The sequence below is a fragment of the Microtus oregoni genome, unplaced genomic scaffold (genome assembly GCF_018167655.1).
Source record: "Microtus oregoni isolate MIOR12 unplaced genomic scaffold, Mior012 000003F_ref0000135, whole genome shotgun sequence".
Classification (NCBI taxonomy): Eukaryota; Metazoa; Chordata; class Mammalia; order Rodentia; family Cricetidae; genus Microtus; species Microtus oregoni.
This window is the reverse complement of record NW_024543062.1, coordinates 62,516,134-62,540,629: the sequence shown is the minus strand read 5'-3', so window position 1 is coordinate 62,540,629 and position 24,496 is coordinate 62,516,134. Positions and strand designations below refer to the sequence as shown.

Genomic DNA, 24,496 nt, shown 5'->3' with positions numbered 1-24,496 from the left:
CCTTTACTGCTCTCCGAGTCCCTGCTTGTTGAGGAGAGATGCTGGTGACTTGCCACAGAGTCTGCTGGCTGACAGAAAGTGTAACAGAATTCTCCAGCAAGGAGACTGGCTGCAGTGTGAAGGGGTGTGGAGAGGAGCTTAGGAGAACTCTACAGACAGAGACCCTGTCCAGAATACAGCATGTAGTCGGGGCCTGGGTGAATGGTTGAGTTGAGCATGTGGTTCTGTCCTGAGAGCTTGGTAAGCCTGAGATTGGGCAAAGGCATTACCCATCTCCCACTGTTCCAATCCCACTGTTCAGTTCAGGAACAGAGCCCTTCCTGAGAGGAAAAGCCTGGGGATGCTGGCCAGGGAAAGTTTCCAGAGGTGCTCTGTCTCCTTATAGAAGCCGGATTTCCCCCTGGGATTTCTAAGCAGTATCATAGTCATTCCCTGAAGAAAAGGGGGAAGTTCCACCACCCGTTGTTCCCATCTGGTTGTAAGCACTTTTCACTCCTCTATACCATCTTCTCCCTTCCTACTGAGTGAGGAGCATAGAGGACAACAGATCACGCCAAGGGAAAGCCACAGCTGAATCCTAGTGGTTCTCCTGTACAGGTGCTCGAAGGTCCTTCAGGGCCCTGTAAATGGCTCATGATCCTTTCTTGTTCATCAGTGCATCGGCAAGAGGGTATGTTTATGCAGTCAACAGATCCTGGACACTTTCAGAGGGGAAGATGTTATTATAAACAGTGAAGTGGGACATGCATATAAAAAAGTGTCCACAGAGAGACATGAATAAAGTTTAATAAAAGCAAAAATAGACAGATCATCTATTCACCACCAAAGTCAAGAAAATAACACTGGCATTCCCAAGCCTCTGTTGGTTGAAATGTGGTATCAGTTTTTTGTTTTGTTTTTTGGTTTTTCGAGACAGGGTTTCTCTGTAACTTTAGAGCCTGTCCTGGAACTCCCTTTGTAGATCAGGCTGGCCTTGAACTCACAGAGAGCCGCCTGCCTCTGCCTCCCGAGTGCTGGGATTAAAGGCGTGCGCCACCACCGCCCGGCTCTGTAGTATCAGTTTTTAAATGAAGGAGAAGACCAGCTACTTTAGCGGTGGGGTATAAAGGCATGTGGGTTTCCTGGCACTTTAGATGATTCAGTGACTGGAGTACGGCTACCTGGGACCGTACTACACCCTAGAGTCCTGCTGTCATTTAGAAATGGTGTACTCAGGCTTGAAGACCCCTGCACTCTGTGGGATATGGACCCCTGAGATAGATTTCATCAGGGGAGATAGACTTGAGGGAGACCTAACCCAACAAATGGAAACTTAGTTTCTCAGCAAGGCAACGCCAGGATGAAACACTTGCATGAAAACCCCCAGGCTTCAGTATACTTGGAACACCCTGTAATGGAATCGGAAACAAGAAGGGTGCTTGAAGAGGAGATGGTTTTAGATCAGGATATCAAAGAAAGGGCAGAGCGCTAATTAACAAACGAGAGGAGAATTTCCAGCTAGGATAATAAGGTGACGAGAACCAAGTCCTCAGTACAGTCTTTGCCCTCTTCCCCGTCCCTGTCAGTGTCAGGGGCCAGAGAGCGCTGAGGAACGCTGAAGTTGCTGGTTTCGACCCATCTGTACCCGTCTATACCTCAGGACAGAGGATCCCGAGGCCCAGGACTGCCCCTACCCCTCTAGCCTGCAGCAGTATTCAGAGCAGCCCTATGTGTGGGCTCAGCAGGAACTAGGGCTGGCAGGAAAGCATGTGGCGAACGAAGCTCTCTGTTCCCCTGCCACATATTGGGTTCTAGATTCCCTCCCAGATGCCCTAGTTGCAATTCAGTTTACAGAACATGCTTCCTCTTGGTGTGTATCCAGTTGCGGCTTAGCTGCCAATTCCATTAAAAATGCCTTCCTCTATAAGGAGTTGAAGCATTCAATAAATTATGAATAGGGAGGTGAGGGTAAATGATACTATGGACAGCGAGAGGCTTGGTGAGTTCTCAGGGTGTGGCTGGGTGGTCTTACTGCTAACCCAGAATCACCCGTGTTTACCTCTTCCATGCTACTTGCCATCTCCCTTGGAAATCCCCACCAACTAGGATGGTGCATCTCTGGACCAAGGCTCTGGCTAAACAAGGGTCCAAACATAGGAGTCTCTCACCTGAATTAAGAAGTTAAAACAAAGCTGCTTGGGATGGGGGAGGGAGGCAGGTTTTGGATTTGACCTCTCAAAGCAAACTACCAAAGGTTTCCTCATTCCAGCCAAGTTAGCTAAGTGATATCCACTGCAGGATGAGGCTGGCTGCAAGGGCACGAATCCCCAGCAAACCCTCCCTGAGCCACTTGTGGGGACAGTAAGTTCATTCTCCTGCCAAGCCAACACATTCTTGGCAAGTGACGAAGATGATAAATGGAGCCAGGGGTTCAAGCCATAGCAGGAGGGATCTGGATTTTAGACACAAGCAAAAACTGCTCAATTGAGCGTTTTCAAGTTTTAGAAAAGATTAAGCCCTTGGAAAAGGTAGTTCTCTAAAGATTACATAACTTTTTAGGACAGTTTTGTAGACTTGGGACAAATAAATAAAGTGGAATAGCCATGTTTGCACTGGGGTCTCTGTCAGGTAAGAGGCGAGACAGCTATAGCGGCTGCTCCTCAGTCACTCGTCTTGTCAAGGATTCAGCAAGCTGGTGGGTGAGAAGCCCTTGGAGCAGGCACTGGGAGCGGAGTCGCAAGACAGCGCATGATGAATCTCAGAATGAGTGGTGGAGATAATGAGCCCTCATGGGTTCAGAGTAGAGGGAGGCCAAGGACCCTGGCATGACCAGAGAAGGCTTTATGGAGTGGGCAGATGGACAGGGATGGTGACAATGGGAAGAGGCAGAGAGGGGACACATCACAGTGACAGCTTTAATAAAAGTCTGTTGTTCTCGTGTGCATAAGTTAGTTCTGTCCAGAGACCCCAGTGGATGAGATGGCCTTTCTTGACTGACCCTCCTTAACTCCAGTCTGACTGTTCTAAGTAAGAAAGGCGCAAGAATTCAAATGGGGTCAGACTTGGCCTCAGCTGCTCCTGGGTTAAGTAAGCTCTGCTTTGCTTTGTTGTTTTGAATGTGAGCTGATCCTGGCGAAGAAGAATGAATCCAGAAACCTTCCATCGCTGTGAATGTTTCCAATAGAAACCCCGAGCAGGCTGGGAACCAGCAGCTGCTGCCTCTCCATCACTCTGTGGTCAGCAGCCGGAAGCCTGGAGCAATAGACCTTCCCTGCAGCCCCTCTGCGGCCCACCTCTGCTGCTTCTTGGGGGCAGTGGAGAGCACAATCCCCTCCGAAAATCCACAGTTTCTGTGGGTTTTCCCGGTAACTCGTTCTCTAGCGCTGGCCCTGTTTCCATAGAGACCCTATAAATAGAGGAGACGTTGGCGACCTAGGCTTATAAAGGCTCAGGGTGACCCAGGCGCCCTATCTGTGATGGGGCAGAGGGAATTTCAGACCAGGTGGAGGAAGGCTAAACAGTTGCCACCTGGGGATCATTAGTTCCGGGTTCCCCAGACCCTTTCAGCAGTTCTGGGATTGAGGAGAACTCAAGGACCCCCAGGTATTGGAAACTGCTTTAGGTCCTGTTTTTAGGCCAAATGGTGCCCAGGACACTGCTCCCTGAAGCTCCCTGAAGACTTTTCCTTTTGACTTCTTCTTTTTTTTTTTTTTTTTTTTTGGTTTTTTTTTTCGAGACAGGGTTTCTCTGTGGTTTTGGAGCCTGTCCTGGAACTAGCTCTTGTAGACCAGGCTGGTCTCTAACTCACAGAGATCCATCTGCCTCTGCCTCCCGAGTGCTGGGATTAAAGGCGTGCGCCACCACCGCCCGGCTCCTTTTGACTTCTTGAAGCTGTCTTTGCAGAATCCGAAGCAAACTTCCTTTTGTTGGGCCCACACCCAGGGAGGAGAACAGCTGAAGCCTGCTGTTCAGAAACCATGGCATTCTCAGGAAAGAATACCATTCTTCCTGAGAGCACAGTGTCACCCAGGGAGCTTGGGTCCTCCCTCCTCTTGAAGACAGTTCCAGGAAAGGGACAGTGCAAGTCCCTTACTGCTCTCCCCAGGTGTGGCACCTCCCTGCCCATGCATATAAAGAGCTTGTGTCCATCCCTGACTCTCCGGCCTCACAGCTCTCTCTCTCTCTGACACATGGTCTTGTCTGGCCATCACAGTGGCTTTTGGCAGCTGGAGGAAAGCAAAAGTCAATGTGGAAGAGCAAGTGACATTTAGAAGCTGGAACCTGTTAGTCAGAGCAGGTGGTGCTTTCTGCTGCGTTGGTGGCGAAGTTCCCTTGAGCTGGTCGCCATGGTTTTCCTCTCTTCTGAAACTTGGGGCTGGGGATGTATATGCACTGAGGATTTTTATTCCCCCCTCATGTTAGTTATGTCAAAACCCTTAACCGTCTTCCTGACACCCACAGGTAGAAGCAGCTGGCCTGTGTGTCACCCTGCTTGCTATTCTTGCTTTTTACTCCCTCCCCACCCCACACTGTTTCATGGCTTCTTTTTGTTCTTTCTCTTCATATCTACTGTGGACTTTAACAGAGTCCTAGGTACGCTGGTGGAAAGATCCTTTACCTGCAGAGCACCTGGGGAGGGGAAAAATAAAGAGCTGAAGAGCTGTGGTCCGAGGCTTGCACAAGTCCTATGATGAGGCCTGAGCAGATCTCTGAACAGTTCAGTGGCCTCCGTCTAACCCTGCGGTTTCTGCCTTAGGGTCCCAGGAGGCATACAGCACCACAACTACTGTAGCCTCATGTTAGGTGTGGGCCAGTAGATTATACTAGACGGCGGAGGCTCGCCTTTTTGGCTTGGATGAACTACCTAACTCTTCTGTGCCTCAGTTTTTTATCAGCAAAATGGAATGAGGCTGCTTTAGCCTGTCAGTTTTTAGCTCCTGGAATAAGTTTCAGGTTAGATAGCATAAGTTGAAAAGCAAGGCTCGTCAGGGTCAAGCTGATATGGCTAATGAGTAGTTGAGATCCTCCAACCTACCCCATGCACCCCATAATCCACCAGTTCCCAGGTTCTGGCTGTGTACCCAGGACCTCAGCTAAAGTCTTTAAGGGGAAACTGTCTCCCTGAGTGAATAGGAAAGAGGGGCTTCTGTGTAAGAGAAGCAAGTTAGGAATGGGGTGTGGAGGAATGGCCTAGAATAGAATATTAAGTTCAGAGGATATAGTATATTTAACAAAAACAGTTGGGCAAAGACCAGGGCCAAGAGGCCCCCTCTGTGGTGCCTCATGGGAAATCTGTGTCAGTTTGAGTCTGGCCATGTGAGGAAGATGGTGGGTAGCTCAGGTATGTCAGGAGGCCCAGGATCGGACTTACTCAGAGTTTATGGTACCTGCATGCTACTATCTCTGCCTTAGACATCTTGGTTCTCCCTAGTATATATTCAAGTGGGCTTGGGGTACTGACTCTCTCATTGCTGAAAAGAAGGCAACTCTGGGAACACCTGGCATAGAAGACGTGTTTCTAGGGTTACCCCAAACCTCAGTTCTTGAGAAGGAATAATTTCTCTATTTGTGGTGCGAGTGTGCGGTTGTTGCTTTTGTGGGTGTCTGGGGAAACAATGAGATTATGCAGGAGAGAACATACCTCCAGAGCTCAAAACTCAGCTCGCAGTGAGTTGTGAGGATGGACATGTGTAGCCGGTGAAGTGGCAGGCATCCGAGGTTGACTGGAGGACTCAGATGAGGCTCCTTCCCTTCTGAGCAAGTGCAGGCCTTGTAGTCACACGGGAGTGTGGGTGCAGCTAGCAATGACAGTGGTGGTGCGCAGCATTGAGTGGGCAGCCACTCAAAAGCTGGAGACTTGTGCTTTCCTGGTTTCTTCATGGTCTAACCTTTGCTCTGTTTGTTTCTAGAGGAAAATAAGGAAGAAAATTAGTGTGTGTAAATGTTTTTTTTTTTTTTTTGGACTGCCTAAATTGTTTTCTAATGACAGAGGTTGCTGTGTGAGGTTATAGGATGTTGGCACGGAGAAAGCCCTGTTGTGGCTCCTGAGCCCCAGGTGACTTGGCTCTGTTTCTCTCTTAGAGGTCAAAGTGAAGAGTTCCTCTTGTCTTCTAAGTCCCACCCATCCTCCCACAGCTCTGGAGCTCTACAGAGGACATGGCCCGCACAGAGATAAGCCATCTCCTCATGAGAAAGCTGCAGCCCGTGCACCAGCCATTCATCCTGGGCAGTGCTGGGGAGGAAAGCAGCTAGAGTCTCTCTGGGCACTGCTGCAGGAGGGCGGCACCAGGCTCCAGGGCTCCAGCTTGGTTCTAGTCTGAGGGGGAATGAATCCCCTCATCTGGACAGCTGTTTCTGCTGTAGATACTCTGGGCTCAGAAAAGTAACGTTCATTTCATTGTCCGTTATGCCAGAACTTCACTGGCTGCTAACAAACAGCACACGATTGTAGTAGAGTCTTGTAGACGGAGGTAGGTTTTATGGACTGTTTTCTTGGATGTGTTGGTCCTCCATCATCAGCTATCATCTCATAGTTACAGGATGGCTACTACATCCCCAGATACTATTTTCACATTCCAGATGGGAGAACTAGAAAAGACTAGTACCTTTATCGAGAAAGCAAAGGTGTTTCAGAAACCATAGCTACAAGCAAATGTGCTGAAGCCGGAAGTTCTAGCAAGGTACAACAACACTTTGTAGTTTGGTTGGCAAGAAAGGGGGAAAGGTGCTGGACACACAATTAGCATAGCCTGTTTCGGTGGTATAACCTGATTATGTGGTCCTGCTTTTTCCAAGAGATCTCACAATGAGACCTCTTTGGGAAGGGATGTTTGGTGGTCTTGATGCCCCAGTGCAGCCTGAAGGACAGTCTAACATGGAAGAAGGGAGGTGATGGGTCTGGGGAGACCAGTCGAGAAGGATGCAGCCCCAGGAATGCCTGTGTACTACTTGTGTGCTTGCTACTAAGCCCCAGGCTCCAGTCTGAGAACATCCCGTCTAGAGATCTGAACTTACTTTAGTATCCGAAGGGTAGATGCCCTTGTAAGCATGGCAGGCCAGCCCTAGGGACCCCAGCATTGGGAAGCCTGTACTAGCTGCTCTGGTCTCCTAAGAAAAGACCCTTCTTCACCTCCGCCTGACAAGGCGTGCAGGAGCTTTCCATTGACCAGGGCTTTTTATCTCTCCTCCTTAAGAAAATCCAGCAGCTCTCAGAGGGCTCCATGTTTGGCCACGGCCTGAAGCACCTGTTTCACAGCCGCCGCAGGTCACGGGAGAGGGAGCACCAAGCATCTCAGGAGGCCCAGCAACAGCAACAGCAGGGCCTATCGGATCAGGACTCCCCAGATGAGAAGGAGCGCTCCCCGGAGATGCACCGCGTCTCCTATGCTGTGTCCCTGCACGACCTGCCTGCGCGACCCACGGCTTTCAACCGGGTGTTACAACAGATCCGGTCCAGGCCCTCCATCAAGCGGGGCGCCAGCCTGCACAGCAGTGGGGGGAGCAGTAGCCGGCGTGCCAAGAGCAGCTCCCTGGAGCCACAGCGTGGCAGTCCTCACCTACTTCGTAAGACCCCCCAGGACAGCAGCCTGGCAGCCATCCTGCACCAGCACCAAGGCCGACCCCGTTCCTCCTCTACCACCGACACAGCCTTGCTCCTGGCTGATGGCAGCAATGCATACCTCTTGGCTGAGGAGGCTGAAGGTATGGGGGACAAGGTAAGTCCTGGCAGGAGGGCCGCGAGAGAACCTCTGAAGTCAGGCTGATGGCCTGCTTGGCACTGCCTACACCTGCTATACCCCATTATCTGTCCTTGCTGAGAAGTCACGACATGACCAATTCAAACACAAGAGGCTAATTTTTGTTTGTTGAGGGGATTGTATTTCAAAAATGGTCATTTGCTTAGATTGTTTGATAGTAATTTTGGTTTGTTTTCCTTAAAGATGCTTTGAAGAGACAGGAGTCTGGTTATCCCTCTAATTAGCAGCATTAACTGGCCACTCAATCTCCTTGCTCCTCTGCATCACCAATTGAAACTGGGATGCAAGGAATGAATGAGTTAGCACAGGCAGCTTCCTGAACTGGAAGCTGGTACAGTTTCTTCACTGTGATTATTACCAACCAGAAAAGAAGGGGAAGAATCCATGAAGTGTTATTTGGCCCTTCATGAATGTATCCAACTCATTTGTTTATTCGTTTAACAAATACTTAGCGAGTCCTCATTGGCTGTTCCAGGAGTGAACAAACTAGCATTGCTGTTCTCATGGCGCCCAGCATCTAGAAACACTAGAGAATGGGTGGAAAGGCCCTCATGACTGCTTTGGGGATTTGGAAACAGAGTAGTCAGGGTGGAGAGGAACTGACCGAGACTTTCTGGAGGAAACTATTGAACTAAATCTCGAAGGAGGGAGGAAAGGTTGGTATGCAGCAAAGCAAGAGAGCTGGTGGCAGGTGCTTCTGCTTTTGGAGACTTGGGGAAGCAGAGGCCAGAGTACAGGGGGTTGTGCTGTGTCCTGTCTGGGAGTCAAGTGAAGCGAAGGGAGGCTGGGCAGTGAGTGCAGAGCGCAGTAGGACAGCAGGCAGTAGATTAGGAAGTGGGAGAGAAAAGGAGCCAAGGAAACCATCTTTGAAGTTATTGCAACAGCTGCAACCATGAAGATGTCAAAGAGGAAATCAGAAGATTCTGGAGAGTAGGAAGAGGCTATGGAAGTGAAGGAGAAGGAGAGGAACCTCTGACTTCTGACTTAGCTTAGTGGCACTCTCTCTGGCTAAGTCAGGGAAGAAGGAGCAGGGTCCAGGAAAGGGGTTGTCCTGCTGCACGTACATTGGGAGCTGCCCAGGTAGAGACGGCCCACTGGCTGGCGAGTGAAAACAGCATGGAGGTTGAAGTCACTGGTATAGGTGAGACAGATCCTCAGAGGGGCATTTCAAGTGAAGAGAAAGCTCAGGTCAGATCGCACTGGCATTGAAAGGACAGGCAGCCAGCTCTGACCTGCTATTTTTCCTACATTGGTTTCTTCCCTCCTTGCCTCCTTTTTCTGCCTCGACAGCATCTCTCTTCAGGTTTGCTCCCACACACACCTGGGTGCCCTTCCAAGGCTCTGGGGCTGTGACTCATTTTCCTCTAGTGGTCTCTCTCTCCATCAGCAGAAGAAAAGTCAGAGCTGAAGACTTGATTGACGGGAGGCATGTCAAAAGGTCAAAGATGGCAGAGAGCTTGGGATTAGAGGGCTAGCATGATGTCTTGGCCTGCAGAAAAAGAGGTGAGGAAAGATGATGAGGTGGAAAAAGGAGATTCAGAGCTGGGGGAATTAAAGAGCCAGTGCACAGAGAAAGCCTAAAGAGGGGGTGGAGCTAGAGATGCCATTGTGGTACATAGCTATAATCCTAACACTTTGGAGCTGAGGCAGGAGGATTATGAGTTCAAGATTAACCCGAGTTATATAGTGAGACTCTCAATAAAACAAGGACTAGGGATAAAGTTCAATGATTAAGTGTGTTAGCACGTACAAGGCCCTAGGTTTGATCCTTGAAAGAAGAAAAAAAGGCTGGGCAGTGGTGGTACATGCTTTTAAATCCCAGCACTTGGGAGGCAGAGACAGGCAGGGTTGTTTTTGTGTGTGTGTGTATGAATTTGAGGCCAGCCTAGGTTATAGAGCAAGTTCTAGAACAGTCAGGGCTACATAGAGAAATCCTATCTTGAAAAAAAAAACAAAAGAAAGAGGAGATGGAGAGAAAGAAGAAGAGGAAGAAGAGAAAGGAGAAGGAGGAGAAGAAACAGAAAAGGATTTATTATCTTGGAAAATGGGAACTAAGACTCAGACAAGGAAGGAATGGAGAGAGACTTAATTTGATATGTCAAGATCTGAGAGGTTAGGTAGTCCACTTGGTAGAGGGGAAGCTAAGAACATGGGCTTAGCTTGGGAAATGGTGGTGGAGGTCAGAGAGACATAAAGGCGGCCTGATGTGTGGAGGAGGGCAGAGGGAGGAAAATTGTTAGGCAAGGACCTCAACAATGAGGGCAGGTCAGCCTGCAAGAGTTTGAGGAAGAAGGCGGTCCTCCTTCTAGAGCACAGGAGCTATGGGAGAAAGGGCTGCCTTGGGAAGAGGAGCTGTGGGGACAGCCTGCTGATGGACAAGTCCCTGCCTATGGAAGATGGATAGGTACAGTGGGAAAAGGGAGAGTAGGAGAATGGTGGGTGGTGTGGAGCTCTGTGTGGGAGGACAAGGGCAAGTGGGTTCTCCAGCATCAAGGTTCCAAGGACTCTGCTGTAAAGTTGTTCCTGCTATAGGTTGTCACAGCCCAGAGTCAGCTCCCTACACAAGATCCAAAGCTTCCTAACATTGACTGTGATTTCTGAGCATCTTGACTTTTGGAAACATTTGGAAGTTAATCACTCAGCCATTCTGCCCGCCTAGCACTAGGTGGACACTGGCTTAGGTCTGACTGGATGCTCTTCCAGTGTGGACATCTTTTTGTGAATTCATTAAAATGGTCCCCTAAGCAGGGTGAGCCAGATTATAAGAGACATGTTAAAACCCCAGAGTTCAGTCCTGTAGCACAGTTGTGGTAGATCCTGGGTTTCCTAACCCCAAGCCCGTTGTTCCCCGCACCACGCCAGGCTGCCCTGCATGTATAGCTGGCACTGGTAGTCAGTGATGGGGCTCTGACCCAAGGTTTTGCTTTGACAGAATGATCACATCCAGAGGTGACTTTGCAACAGTTTCTGGCCATGAGCTGTTGAGCCATTTCATATATTCTCAGTGTAACATGGGTTCTACGTGTCTTTAAGAAAAAGGGCTTTCCACAGATGGTTCTGGACCACCTGTCTGCAGCAGAGCCTCAGCTGGCAGCCATAAGTCAGCAGACCTCCCCGCCCCTCTCGAGCACTTTCACTTGCACCTTCCTGCTTTCCCCTTTATTTGACAACATTTATTGAGCATCTACTAAGTGTTGGGTCCTAGTCTAGGCATTGAGGATAATTCAGTGAATGAAAGAACAGTTCCTGCAGCAACACATCCCCCATCCTAGTGGGCGGAGATAACCACCAAATGACTGTGCAATGTATTTGGTAGTAAGAATGCTGAGAAGCGAAATAGAAGCAGAACAGGAAGGCAGAGGATGTGGGTGGGCATGCTATTTTGATAGGTTGGTCAGAAAAGCCTCTCTGACAACGTGATGGGTGAATTGTGTGGATATGGAGTGGAGACAGCAAAGTAGAGAACTCAGAATCAGATCAGGGACAGGCTGGATGGGGGATGGGGAGGAACGGGGAGCACTGCAGACTGCATGGGGGGCAGTATGCCAGGAAAAGGATTTTTAGAGTTTTTTTTCTTTTTCTTCAAGTGATAGGGAAGGTTGCTAGAGAACACGATACAAGATTACTGGTGTTACCTCTTAAGAACGGACAGGTTAAGCCAGGAGCATGATAGAACGCTGACACTTACTCCAGAGGAGCTGATGGTTGGAGCGGGGTGGTTAAAGAAAGGATGCTGGCTGAACTCTTGATTTGTTTCAGATGTTAAGGCCAAGGGTTTCTGATGGATTGGATATGGGACATGACAGGACAGAAGTCAAGAATGGCTCATGGTTTGGGGCCTGGCTGCAGGACAAAAGAAATTTCTGTGAGCTGAACAGCAGCAAGATGGCAAATTGAACAGCTATTCCTTTGCCGGGGGGTTGGGGGGAGGAGCAAGCAGAGCTAAGTTTTGGCTGTGTTAAGTCTGAGGAGGCTATTAAACACCCCTGTAGAAATGCCAAATAAGCAGTACAAGTCTGGAGTCCTGGGGAGAGATCCAACCTGGAGGCATAAATTTGGGAGGTGTCAGCATATAGATAGCATTTAAAACGATGGGACTGCATTTGCGAGCCTGGCTTCGGCTGGGAGAAGTGTGCAGTGAGGGGAGGACTGGATGCACTTGGCTGACAGGGTGTGGCCTCGTGAACCCGAGAGCTGGGGGCACCCAGCAGCTGCCACCAGGTTGTTCAGCCCTTCATGAGAAAGTTCTGTATGTACAGCAACAGCCGGGCCCACCTCTCATGGGTGAGTGAGTGAGTATGTTTAAAAATTTTAGTTGCAATAGCCTGTCACACGAGGGGCTTGATTTTGGATGGAGGGGTGATCATTGAGACATCCAGTTAATTGTGGTGCCCCTAGAGTTCTCCAGCTGCCTGGGAAAAACAGGAAATAGGTGGGCAGTAGGCACCTTCAGAAACCGGTGGTGATTGCTGCTTGGGAGAGCAGGGAGCTGGAGTCCTCTGGTTAGGTGTGCCAGCTGGGCAGCTTTCTGGGGCTTTTTTGCCCTACTGTTTATCTTGACACCGTGCCTGGAGAATGTGTAGAAGGAGAGTTTCTTCTTGATGTGTATGGAAGGCCAAACCCAGAGCCTTGGGTGACCTCACTGGGGGACAGCTGGGGAAATGTTTGGTTGTTATTAGTTGTCATGTAGGTGCTGGGAATTGAACCAGGATCCTCTGGAAGAGCAGTCGGTGCTCCTAACTGCGGAGCCATCTCTCCAGCCCCATCTTTCCTATTCTTTTGTTTTGTTTTGTTTTTTTAAGATTTAACTTTTGCTTAATTAATTAATTTTAGGCAGGGTCTCACTGTGTAGCCTTGGCTGGCCTGGAACTTACTATGTAGACCAAGTTAGCCTTGAGCTCTTAGAAATCTACCTGCTTCGTCCTGGAGTTAAAGGTGTGTGCCTGGCTTCTTCTTTGGAACTTTCAGCTTTGCTACTGTTTACCTGGTCCACCTTTATAACAGACAGTGCAGTTGGCAGAGCAGATGTCATTCTTTCCACTCCATAAGTGAAGGCTGAGTCTTCCAGAAAGGGAGGGACTGCAGGCTCAGGCCGTCCAGCTAGATCCTGGCAAAGAGGCATTGTTTCTTCCTAAGGTATAGACTGTCCGGACCTGGAGCTGTCCCTCTAGAAATAGGTGTGGCCCTGGGGGTCTTGAGGGGAGAGAAGTGCCTCCCTGTCCTTGGAAGATGGATCTTCTAGCCACCTTAAAGTCCCATCATCTGACTCTCCAGACCCAGAGGCCATTGGCTGGTATGGGAAGCGTGTGGTTCCACTCTCTTGCTCCGGGTATGAATAGGAAGTATTCTTCTCTCTAGTAAACACAGCCCACATGCTCTCTTGCAGGCTCCCTGGCTATTACTAGCATCTATTTTTAATTCATAAGCCTCCCCCATTCCCCACACCCCTCACCATTGTTTGCAACTCACCAGCTGGCTCTCAGACCAGGGCACCCTGGTAGGGCTTGAGTTACCAAAACATCCCGGAGGCAGCTAGGGCTCCTGACGGGCCCTGCTGAGACTTACACGGCCCCCACCCAGAGAAAGCAGGGGGCTTGAAGGAGCAGGGAGTGGCAGAGACAGGTGGGGGCTCACATAACAGCAATTCAGTCCTGATCGTGGGACCTGGACTATCATTTGTCCCAAACCCAGCTATCTAAGCTCTGCCTTTAGTTATTTCCCCATTAAAAACAAACACTATTCCTCCTGGGCCCCACCCTTCTGTTTTCCATTCTGCATGCGACTCTGAGAAAGGTCACTGTGGCACTCGGTCTTACCTACGTCAGCGTACGGGGGTATCACAAGTGAGCACACAGTGAGGGTAACATTGTGCGTGACCCCGACTTCTGGGAATGGGCCCTGGGGCATGGACAGGGAGCCACTAGCAGGGTTAGGCCACTTGGCTCCTCGGAAAGAAGAGGAGACATGTTTCCTGCCCCCTCCCTATCTCTCTTTCATTTCCTTTTCTCTCTTTTCAAAAGCAGGTCCTGGAAAATGTGGGGTCAGAAGCTTCCCATCCCTTTGGTTTTTTTCTTCATGTCTGTTTGGGCATCCCTCAGAACCTCTCCATACCCCTACCCAGCCTTGCCCATCCTGGACCAGTGTAAGGCATGCCATGCTAGAGGCTGAGGAGGAGCCAGCTGTGTGACTAATTTCTGACCTTGGCCTGGTCCTGTCTTCCTTTCTGTCCTGTGTGACCAAGGAGCCATGAAGGCCAGGGTCTGTGCAGCCTTGAGAGAATCTTATGACCAATAAACTCTTTTCTGCTGCCCCTGGGGTAGGTTGGGGTGAGGGAGCAGGTTCTCCATAGTCATAAGCAGTAAGGAGGTGAGATTCTGTCCTGCCTGGTCAGGTCACTCTAACTTGGAGGTGTTATCTCTAGTGCCAGACGGTGGAGGGAGAAGCGGTGGGGTGCAGCTCATCTCCCAGCCCAGGGCAGATTGAGGACATCCTGTGCACTTTCTACCAGATTTATCCAACAGCAAAATTTCCCTACCCCATGTAAATAAGTTCCCTGTTTACTTCCAAGATGGTGAGGGAGGGGGCCCATCCTTAGCCCCACCTCTTGCCAAGAAGACTGAAGTTTTGGCAGACACCCAGGGGCCCTGGTTTATTTATGTCTAGCGGTCTGCTGCCTCAGGGGTGGGCGGGGCTGCCTGCTGAGAGAGGTTTCCAAACGTGTCCCCTAGGCGTTGGGGGCTCAGAGACTACTCACCAATGAGGCCCCTGATGTCCTAGGCCTGGCTACACAGGGGCTGTGGTGACTCTGCTCTAGGATCACACCAGTTCAGCTTATTCACACAGCGACAACCCCTTCCCATATAGTACTGCCACCTCCCAGTGCTACAGCCACTCACACGGTCACCCAGGTGTCTGAGGAGAACAGCTACCACCCGCGTGCCCTGCTCTCCTCTGTCCCCTCTCCTATTTCCCACTTTTCCTCTCTGTATGGAAGGTTTTTGCCTTCCATACAGAGCCAGAGGCCACTGTCCCACTCCTTGGAGGACCCTTTGAGACTGTGTAGGGCTTCCAGGCACTCGCCAAGCCAAGGTTAGCCCGCTCTGCTTTGCTTTGAATCATTCCTCCCTTGCTCAGTAAACCCAGAGTCCCCTGCTGCTTCCGTATACCCTGTGCCTACTTTACTGTGATTGTATCCTTCACGCTCAGGCAAAGCCCTCCACCTTGTTACGGTTTAGACATGAAAATGGCCAAAGAATGAAGACTGCACTTGACTCCAGAGGTCATAACAGCCCCAGCCCCTTCTCTTTCAGAACCAAAGCTGGGGTCACTTGCCACAGTACCCTTCCTTTGCCTTTGCCCTATCCCCACGGGCATCCTTTCTGTGTGGAAATACTCTGCCCTCCTGATTAACTGGATTCTGGAGCATACAATTGCCTGGGATATGGTGTGTGGGTTAGACAACTGTTACCTAACCCCTTGTTGCTAAGCTCAAGCCAGAGCCTTGTGGGAGATGAGCTCTTTGTCTACAGCCCATGGGGCTGAGATGATGCCAGTCTAGACACAGGTAGGACACTACAGCCAAGGCTCCATTCTCTACCTCTCTCAGCCTCAGCTCCTTCGGCCATGCTGTGCACTGCCCAAGAAGGTGTACTCAGGGTTTGGGTGTCAGCCCCAGCCAGGGACGGTAACAGTCAGCAGAAAGTAGAACTCTGCCATTGGGCTCCAGACTATGTGGAGCCAGCACTGGGATGTGGGCATGGGCCATGGGAGTTGGCACACATCTCCCAGCTACCTAGCACACTCTTCCCTGCATTCGCCACATCCATGAGATGAGAAACATGACCTTGTCCCTCGGCGCCAGGTGAGGCAATGGAAATACAGTACCCTTAACCTGATCCCTGCATCTGCGTCTTGTTCTAGATGCAGTTCGTACTTTCTGTCTTTATTTCCTGCGGGGCAGAGGGCTCTGGAATAAAAACAGAAGTTCAGAATACATGCCATTGCAGCTCTCTGAGGATCCTCAGAGAATCAGGGGCTTTCCTGAGCTAGGGTGCTGAGGTTATGGTAATGCCTTCCCCACCTCTCCTTTTCCTCCAGGGACAGGTGCCAGGGTGTCACAAACAGGTCATCAAGCAGATCTTACTGGCCCTTGACCCTCGAATACTCTGGAGGTCCTCTCTGACCTCCCTGCAAGCCTGGTTTCCAGTGTATACCTTCCCTCTTCCTTACGGCTCTCCTGACACCCCTACCCTCATCCCAGAGCTGGCTTGCTATCCGTAGCTCGTGAATAATTCAGCATGTTCAGCAAAAGCTAAATCAGATCCATAGCGATACTGTGATCAAGAGGCCCCCTCGGGGTGGCTGGAAAGGCAAACCCTGCCCTGGAAAGACAGGGGCCCTGTAATATTAACGTCATTATATAAGGTTTCATCGCCTCCTGAGACGGCGACTTCAAACCCAAATGTTACTGGGGCCCCGTTCCTGCCTACTTATTTCTTGGGGACTCAGTGGCCTTGTAGGCATGCTTCTGGGACATGCTGGTGCCAACAGTCCGTCAAACAGCGTGCATAGTTTGCAAAATGCTTTTGTGCATATTTCTTGTTTAATCATATCAGCTCCAGTGGTAAGCTCAGAGCCCTGGAGTCAGCGGGAGCCTCCAGAAATTGTGTTTCAGTAATGTTCTCAATTATTTGTGGCAAATGGGGTTGGATAGAGGGTACTTTGTGTCCTAAAAATTGTGCAGAAAGGAGATGCCTTTTCCTCTGGGTCACTTTCTTCAGGACCTGTTCCCCGTAAGCCCTCCTCTGGGGAGCAGAGGACAGCAAAGGAATGAATTTGTTTAGCCTAATCATGAGCCAGATATATGGCTGTTTCCACTGACCAGGTTCCCAGGAATTACAAGGCCTTCCCCCACCCCCACCCCAGAGTATCTGAGACATTAGATCATCCAAGGCCTGGGGTAGAGGAGACGCCTCCTCCCTCCATGAAAGCAGCTGAAAAGTCTCATGGCGTTTACACGCCGATGCTGTGCTGTGGCCTCCTGCTCAATAGACCTTCTGTTTGCTTCTGTAGCTCCTAGGGCTGTATCTGTCTGTGTGCTCCCAGAGTACACACCTGCCTTGATCACCGCAGTTCCCCGGTGAACAATACCAACCATTCTCTTGTCTCCCCAGGGGAAAGTTCCTAATGGTGACTTGGTTAGGTTTGAAAGTAAGGGTGGGACAATGACCTCCCTGGCCCTTGTTTTCAGGGGAGGCATGGTGAACATCAGGGCAGCTGTTAGCCTCCCAAGAAGGAGCCCTCGCTGGGGCTTTGCTCGCCACACACCATATGCAGCCCGGGATATTTTAAGGCCTTACCTTGCCTTCTAAGATACTAAATTTAGTTGCTTCTCACCATTGTGCTCAGGCTTCCCACTCTGTAGGATGTGTGGACTCTGCTGACTGAGTTTTTAATTTTATTTGTGTTTTGTGGTACTAGGGAAGCAAACCCAGGGCTTCTTGCATGCTAAGCAAGTACTCTACCACTGAGCTATACCCAACCCTATTTTTATTGTATTTTTTAAGAGAAAAAAAGTAAATAGTATGACTTTCTGCAGGAGGGAGAGGACGATAATATAAATAAGGCAGAGGAAAATAAGGAAGTAAGGGCTTGATATCAAAATTAAATGACAAGGAAGTACGGTGTGTAAGAAGAAGCCGAATGAGGAAGAAGCCAGGGTGAAAGAGAGCTGAACCCTGCCAGGCGTGGAGAGCAGTGTGACTTCAGGCCCTGGCTCCACCAGCTCCCTGCTCAAGGACAATGTGGGTCTGTCTATTGCCCTCAGACTTAACTCTGTGTGGAGAAGATGAGTCCAGACACCCCCAGCTGTAATTCAGCTGCTGGGCTTATAAACCAGTGGTAACCACCTGCCTGCCGTGGTGCTGTCTCTTCCTCAGCCATACAGTAGAGGAAGTGACCAAGAGGAATGACCGAGACTTACAGGAAGTACACGCAGTGGCGGTCACCCAACAGCACATTTTCTTTGCAAAAGGAAAGTTGCTTGTTGGTTTGTGTCCTTTCGGGAGCATTACTTGAATTACTTGTGGTGGCTCCCCCTGTTTGTTCCCCTTTCAACTTCCCTTCAGATGACAGCTACTTTTCTGTTCCAGGCTAAGTCTTCGAGGTACCGCCTAGAATACTGTGATGTGTGCATGGGTTTACACATTCACATGAGGTGATGGGGGCTCAGTTCTAGCAACCTGTTTCAGTGAGGCCGGCAGTGTGTCAGCCTCTGTGGACATAGCTGCATAGCTTCCGAGGCTCAGCTTACATTCTCTTCCCATGCCCCGCTTGGCTTTTTGGCCTCATCCTGCAGACCCCTCGGTGGGTACACCTGACTCCTTTGTGGCTAGGAAGAAGTATGGCTAGTACCTGTCCAGGCTACATAGCTTGTGGGTAGCAGGGTAAGAATCTCTACCAGCCATTCTGACTCCCAAGCACTGCCAGGCTACTGGCAAATTTATTCAGCATCCCTGGAGCCCATTCTGTACATATCTTCCTCCCAGATATATTCACCTTCAACCCTTACCCATTCACATCCCTCCCCTTGTAACTGTGAATACTTTCAACCAAAGTTTTAGAGCAACTATGGAACCAAGCTTGAAACCCAAGGTCATAAATGTTCCCCGCGGTTCCTCTTGGCAGATTCAGGGTCTCTGCTCATGGATAAGGACAAGGACAACATCACAGAGGAAAATGCTCTCTGCCTGCTGGCTTGCCAGGCGACACTGCCCTGATCACCATGTGTTCCTTTTCTCTTAGAGACTGCTGGTTTGTCCCTTGACCCCTTCCCGCCCTCTTCCTGTCTGACATTGTGATGAGTTGTTCCAGGAGTGGAGCTGAAATGTCCCATTAGGGGGCAGTTTTCCCCATGGCCATCTTAATGCAATGTGGCTAGCAAAAAAACTGTTTCTGCTGTTCTTAGCTTTCTGGATCAGAAAGTTGTCATTCAGAGACAACTCCACAATTTAAAAAAAAAAAAGTATGTGTGTGTGTGCGTGCGTGCGTACGTGGGAAGAAAACCCCAATCTTAGCCTGCTCTTAACCTCTGTCTCCTGTGGCCACTGCCCCCTCTTCCTCCTTTTTTTTTTGTTTGTTTGTTTGTTGTTGTTGTTGTTGTTGTTGATATGGAAAGGGTTATGGGCCAGTGAGATGGTTCAGGGAGTGAAGTGAAGGTTCCTGTTGCCAAGCTTGATGACCTGAGTTATAGAAGGAGAGAGTGAGCACTCAATGCCAGCAAGATCTGCTCCACCCTCCACATGTGTGCTGTGGCACGTGTACCTCCCACACACACATACTCTACACACAAAGACAGATAAACAAATAAAGTGTAACTTAAAAAGGAAAAAGGAAAAGGAAGTTCAGAAAGAGACAGACAAGGGGGCACCTCAGAGGACATAGGATTTTCCCAGGCAATCATGGGAAGTGTAAGACCTTAAGGCCAGAAGGCATGCTGTGCTGGTGTATATACTGGGCCCACTACACTCTCCCAGCTAAGCAGACCCCAGGTGGTCCAGTCTAGACCCCTGCACCTCTGCTCACGTGGGTCTGGATCCACCGGTACATCTGTCATCACTCATATACTGTCCTCATTGTCCATACTCTGGTGGACGAGGGCTCCCTCCCGATGATGCAGACTGAAAGTAAACTCCGCTCTTTACAAGTAAGAGCATGGTGGGAAATACCAAGCAGTTATAGACTTGGTGTTGTTCGTTGAAGTTGTGAAATTCGATGTGAACCACTGAAGTGGTTTGGCCAATAAATATGTACATATATATGTATATAATAATTTTGGAAGGAGGGTTATATGGGAGAGTTTGGAGAGAGGAAAAGGAAAAGAAAAAGATATATAATTATACTATAATCTTGAAAAATAAAGAAATTTTAAGAATCTTAGCTTGGGGGTTGGAGAGGTTAAGAGCACTTTGCTCTTCCAATGAACCTGAGCTCAGTTCCCAGCACCCACATCAGGAAGCTCTCAACCCCCTGTAGCTCCCCCTTCAGGGAACTCAGTGCCTCTGGCCTCCACAGGCACCTGCTTTCACACCCACATACACACACACACACACATAATTTAGATTTTTTTTAAATTTAAAAATCTTCCCAGCACTCGGGAGGCAGAGGTAGGCGGATCTCTGTGAGTTCGAGACCAGCCTGGTCTACAGAGCTAGTTCCAGGACAGGCTCCAAAGCCACAGAGAAACCCTGTCTCGAAAAACCAAAAAAAAAAAAAAAAAATCTTAACTTGGCGAAGCCCAAAAGGAGGGGACAGGGAAGGGATATCTCAAGGGTAAGAATCTCAAGCCAGACTTGTTGCTACCTAGGATGGACCTGCTGCAGAGAACTTCCATTACAGCCCAGTGAGATAGTCAGCTGCCATTACACTGTTAGTGTCAAAGGAGACCAGCCTCGTGTTGGCCACAGGAAGAGGCCCAGATAACCATAAGGGTTACTCCTTTCCTTCCTATAGTTTAATATGGACAGAAAGACTTTATATTAATGACTGTTATGCAAAAGGAACAGTACTTGTCAAAATACTGTATAAACAGAGAGGTCGTTTATGAAAGTAGGAACTGCCTAGAGTTTTCCCTGATCCTACAGACCAGAGATGGCCCCAGTCATGGGAGACCCATGTAATATGTCTAGCCAGCCTCCTCAGAAACCCCTAAGTCATCAGCTGACACATGTTTGTACAGTTTCCAGGACCCCTGGGTGGGGGATTCCTGGTCTCGGTGATTTTGGCTGCAAACCTTGGCACTGGCTCCTAGAGATAGGACGGGGCCCTTCTTATCTCTTGGAACCTTCTTGAACTTGGGACTGCCCCATGAGCATGATCCACATTGACCGTTGGTATTTAAGCCCTGTGTGCTTCTGGGGGCTCACATGAGTGCAAAGTCACGGAATGGACATTCTGCCTTGGGGAGCTTGCTGGTAGAGAAACTGGTGGACCCAGGACTGGCTTCTCCATCTCCTTCCTCACCACTTGCTGTTCTCGACGGTGGCCCTCTGGCCCCCTCTGCTGACCGACAGGATTTCCTACTGGGACTGCACAGATGAAGTCCAAGGAAAAAGGGACTGCTGTGAGTTTGTGTCTTTGTTGTACCCTGGGTGGTTCCTGCCTGGGCAGTGCTGGGGGACAGGACGTGGGGGAAAGCTGAAGCTGGGAGGGAGGCACAGAGGTGTCCAGAGCAGAGTGGCTTCATGGGACACAGTCTCAGGACAGAGGGATTCCCTTATTGAGGCTGTTGATGTCTCCAGGCCATTATTGGGGATTCTGGGTTAGAAGTGACCGAGCTTTAAGCCAAGGAACAGGAAGAGAGGAGGAGAACTCCTGAGAGAGACCCCTTCTGGAAGACATACTTCCATTATGAGCTGAAACTGGGAGTTGGTGCAGCTGAGCAGGGCTGTGGGAGGGTTTCTGATCACCGGGGAGATTCTTAGACGCGGAAATGGGAGGAACTGGTCAGTGTCTGTCTGGTGGGTGAACAGTTATTTGCCCTATATTTTCCTGTGACTTCCCACCTCCTGCATGCAGCTCGGCCAGTCACACTAGGACATCCTCCTACACACTGGGCTGGGGAGAGGTCCTCCCGCTGGATAGACCTCCATGTTTCCTGCCAGATGGGAAAGAGTGCTCTGGGGGAGGAGGAAATCTAGAGCGATCCAGCCCTAATCCCTGGCTGGGCCTCTCTCAGACTGGAGATGGCGGCCGCAGAGCCTGGGAGTTCGGGCACACCTGCTCTCAGGCCCCGATTCCCAACAGCCAGCCCAGTGCTGCCCAGGGACTGGGAGCCTGGGAGCCTGACACTGCCCTCAGACAGCTGGGGCCTTAAAGTTCCTGGCACCTCTTCACCAGCACGGCCTTGGGAAACAGTATCCGCACAGGTGAGGAAGGAAAGACTTTTTACGTGGGACATGGAGAGGGGTTGTAGAATGAAGGAGAGCCGTTTCTAGAGCTCGTCGGGTAACAAGCGCCCCAGAACCAACCTCTCTCCTGCCCAGTTACAGAGAACTCTAGATACAGGAGAGCTGGCATGCCATTAAATACAAGGGTGCTTCTAGTCATGGTGGCTCTGCATTCAGAAGCGGTGGCAGGGAGAAGGAAATGGAGAGGTTCTGGGAGCATTGACCCCCCATGGACCAAAGAGAGTTCAGGACCGTAGTGCTCGGCTACCGGAGAATCAGAGGATGGAAAATAAAAGACTCTAAAATGACAGACCAGCTCCAGCATCTCAACCAAGAGTCTGTGCTCTGCAGAGAAGGAAGGAGAGCAGTGGGCATTTATGTGGACAAAGGAGCTTTGTCCTCAGGAGGGCCAGGACTGGAGGGAGGATGGAGTTACAGGAGCAGCACTAACAGAAAGGGTCACAGCCCAGGTGGAGCTGAGACCAGGCCCTCCATCAGCTCTGCAGAGTTATCCCTTAGGTGCAGGGCGGGCTTGTGGGCTGCAGAAGGCACGGTGATGAGACGCAGCTGGCTCCACTTCTGCCTTGAGATGGATGGGTGCTGCATGGAGAAGATGTGTGTCTCCTCATCTGTGCGCAGTCTGCCCTCAGCCATCCCCTTGTAGAAGGGAGAAGTGGAAGGGGGCGTGCTTTGCCTCCTCGCGTGGCTGGAGACTTGCTGTGGGACTGTTTCCACCTCCCTCTCACATAGACAAAGCTCTTTGTGTGCCCTGTTGAGTAGCTGAGCGTCTGACCTCCTGACCCCTCGAGACAGGACTCCAAGGCCTCCAGAGTATTTCCCCCACATCTTCCTATTGCCCACCTGGGAGTGCTTGGGTCAGTAAGGTGACCCATCCAAAGCTGGATTAAACATTTCTATGCACCCCATATGTTCCCACTGGGAAGAAAGAACCACCAGCCAAATAAGGTGGTATCTGCTGTATTGGAAGAGGAGCAGCCCTGACTTCAGGACCTGGAGCTGGGTGGGGGTAGTCTTCCCCTCTGCCCTGGCCGTAATGTCAGGTGCCTTCTCTCAGTTTGACCTTTGAGGCTGGAGGATTTTAGCTGGCCGCATGCTTTCCTCTCCATCCTGAGCTGGATTTATCTTCTTTCCCCCTGGGACTTAAGTTTTATTAAGGAAATCAGTGTTCTCCATCCCAAGAGAGTTTATAGAATAAGAGTCTCTCTGGGACAGCACCTCTGCTGAATCACTGCCGAGTCACTAGTCCTGACTGCCTTGCCCCACCCCCAGCCTGCACATCCACTGCGCTCTGACACGGTGGAAGCCAGGACCCGGCCTTCAGGAGCAACTCTTCTCTGTGTGGCCAGGCACATAGATGGATCAGAGTGAACGCGGGGCCTAAAGGGGGGATTAGGAGACCGAAAGATCTGTTTATTTGCTTCTTTTGTCTTCATCGTCGTCCTCTCCCTCTCCCCCCCCCCCCCCCCCGCCAAGAGTAGCCTTACTATTGTCTTTCCAACTGGACATGCCAGCCCACTATGGGTACCCTGGGCTGCCTGCCCCAAGGTAAGAGGGGATTATGAGTCTACTTGGGAACACAGACAGGAAGCATAGACTCCTCACAAGCAATGGTTATTTCTTTCTTTCATTTTTTTAAGAAAGACTTTATTGGGGGCTGGAGAGATGGCTCAGTGGTTAAGAGCATTGCCTGCTCTTCCAAAGGTCCTGAGTTCAATTCCCAGCAACCACATGGTGGCTCACAACCATCTGTAAAGAGGTCTGGCGCCCTCTTCTGGCCTTCAGGCATACAGACAGAATATTGTATACATAATAAATAAATAAATAAATAAATGAATGAATAAATAAATAAATAAATATTTTAAAAAAAAAAAAAGAAAGACTTTATTCATTTATTTATTTATTATGGCCTGCATGTATCCCTGAAGGCCAGAAGAGGGCACCATATCTTTTTTTTTTTTTTTTTTTTTTTTTTGAGGGCACCATATCTTATTATGGATGGTTGTAAGCTACCATGTTGTTGCTGGGAATTGAACTCAAGACCTCTGGAAGAGTAGCCAGTGCTCTTAACCGCTGAGCCATCTCTCCAGCCCAGCAGTGGTTATTCCTAGGGCCCGTGTGCATACACTGCTAAAGAAAGAAAACGAGGATTCACATAGCAACTACCTTTTCCTCCCTTTTGAAAGTGTCTCTTACACTGGCGCTTTCTGTCCTGAAAGCATCTGCCATTTGCCTGCCAGCTTCCAGGATTCCAACTGCTGGACTGCCATGCAGTGGGGAGGGCAAGTATCCCACGGCCAGGTTAACACAAGGACTCAGGCCCAGGTGAGAACCGCAGAGGGCGATGGGAGCCAAGGCTGGGGAAGCCCTGATCCCGCCACTCCTGTCATGTGGCAGTGTGCCCGATCCAGGTTCAGTTGTGTTGCTGAAAGCAGGCAGGGAGACAGGTCTGTGCACTGCCCGAGCTAAGTAGACAGATACCCAGCTCTTCATGGACCGTGAGGAGATCTCACTGAAGCCAAGACAGAAAGAGGAAAAGCTGGCCCCAGAGACTCAGAAAACACTCCAGCTCTGCCTTCCCCAGAACCTTCATCACTGCGTCTTAAACTTCAGTCTATAGCTGCAGCCCTGGCTAGTAAGCTCTCTGAGCAGGACCATGTAGGACCATGTCATGGATTCCCCAGCCGCCTAGCATGTGTGTGAGCCCTGCCCTCTCCTTGCCAGATCTTTCCTTAAAGTCTGCTCAGCCTGTTTGTGGGGTTTCATCCCAAGTCAGGTATTTATAGTGACCAACTT

The 24,496-nt window shown here is 50.1% G+C and overlaps 1 protein-coding gene across 2 annotated transcripts in view; it reads left to right on the top strand.

Annotated features, from left to right (window-relative positions):
* The window catches only part of Tmcc2 (transmembrane and coiled-coil domain family 2), a 38,841-nt gene that overhangs the window by 2,920 nt on the left and 11,425 nt on the right, over positions 1–24,496 (top strand). For both annotated transcript variants that reach the window (XM_041648689.1, XM_041648690.1), the window contains exon 2: positions 7,173–7,694. In XM_041648689.1, the coding sequence (XP_041504623.1) occupies positions 7,173–7,694 (522 nt within the window). The remainder of the gene's footprint in view (positions 1–7,172; positions 7,695–24,496) is intronic.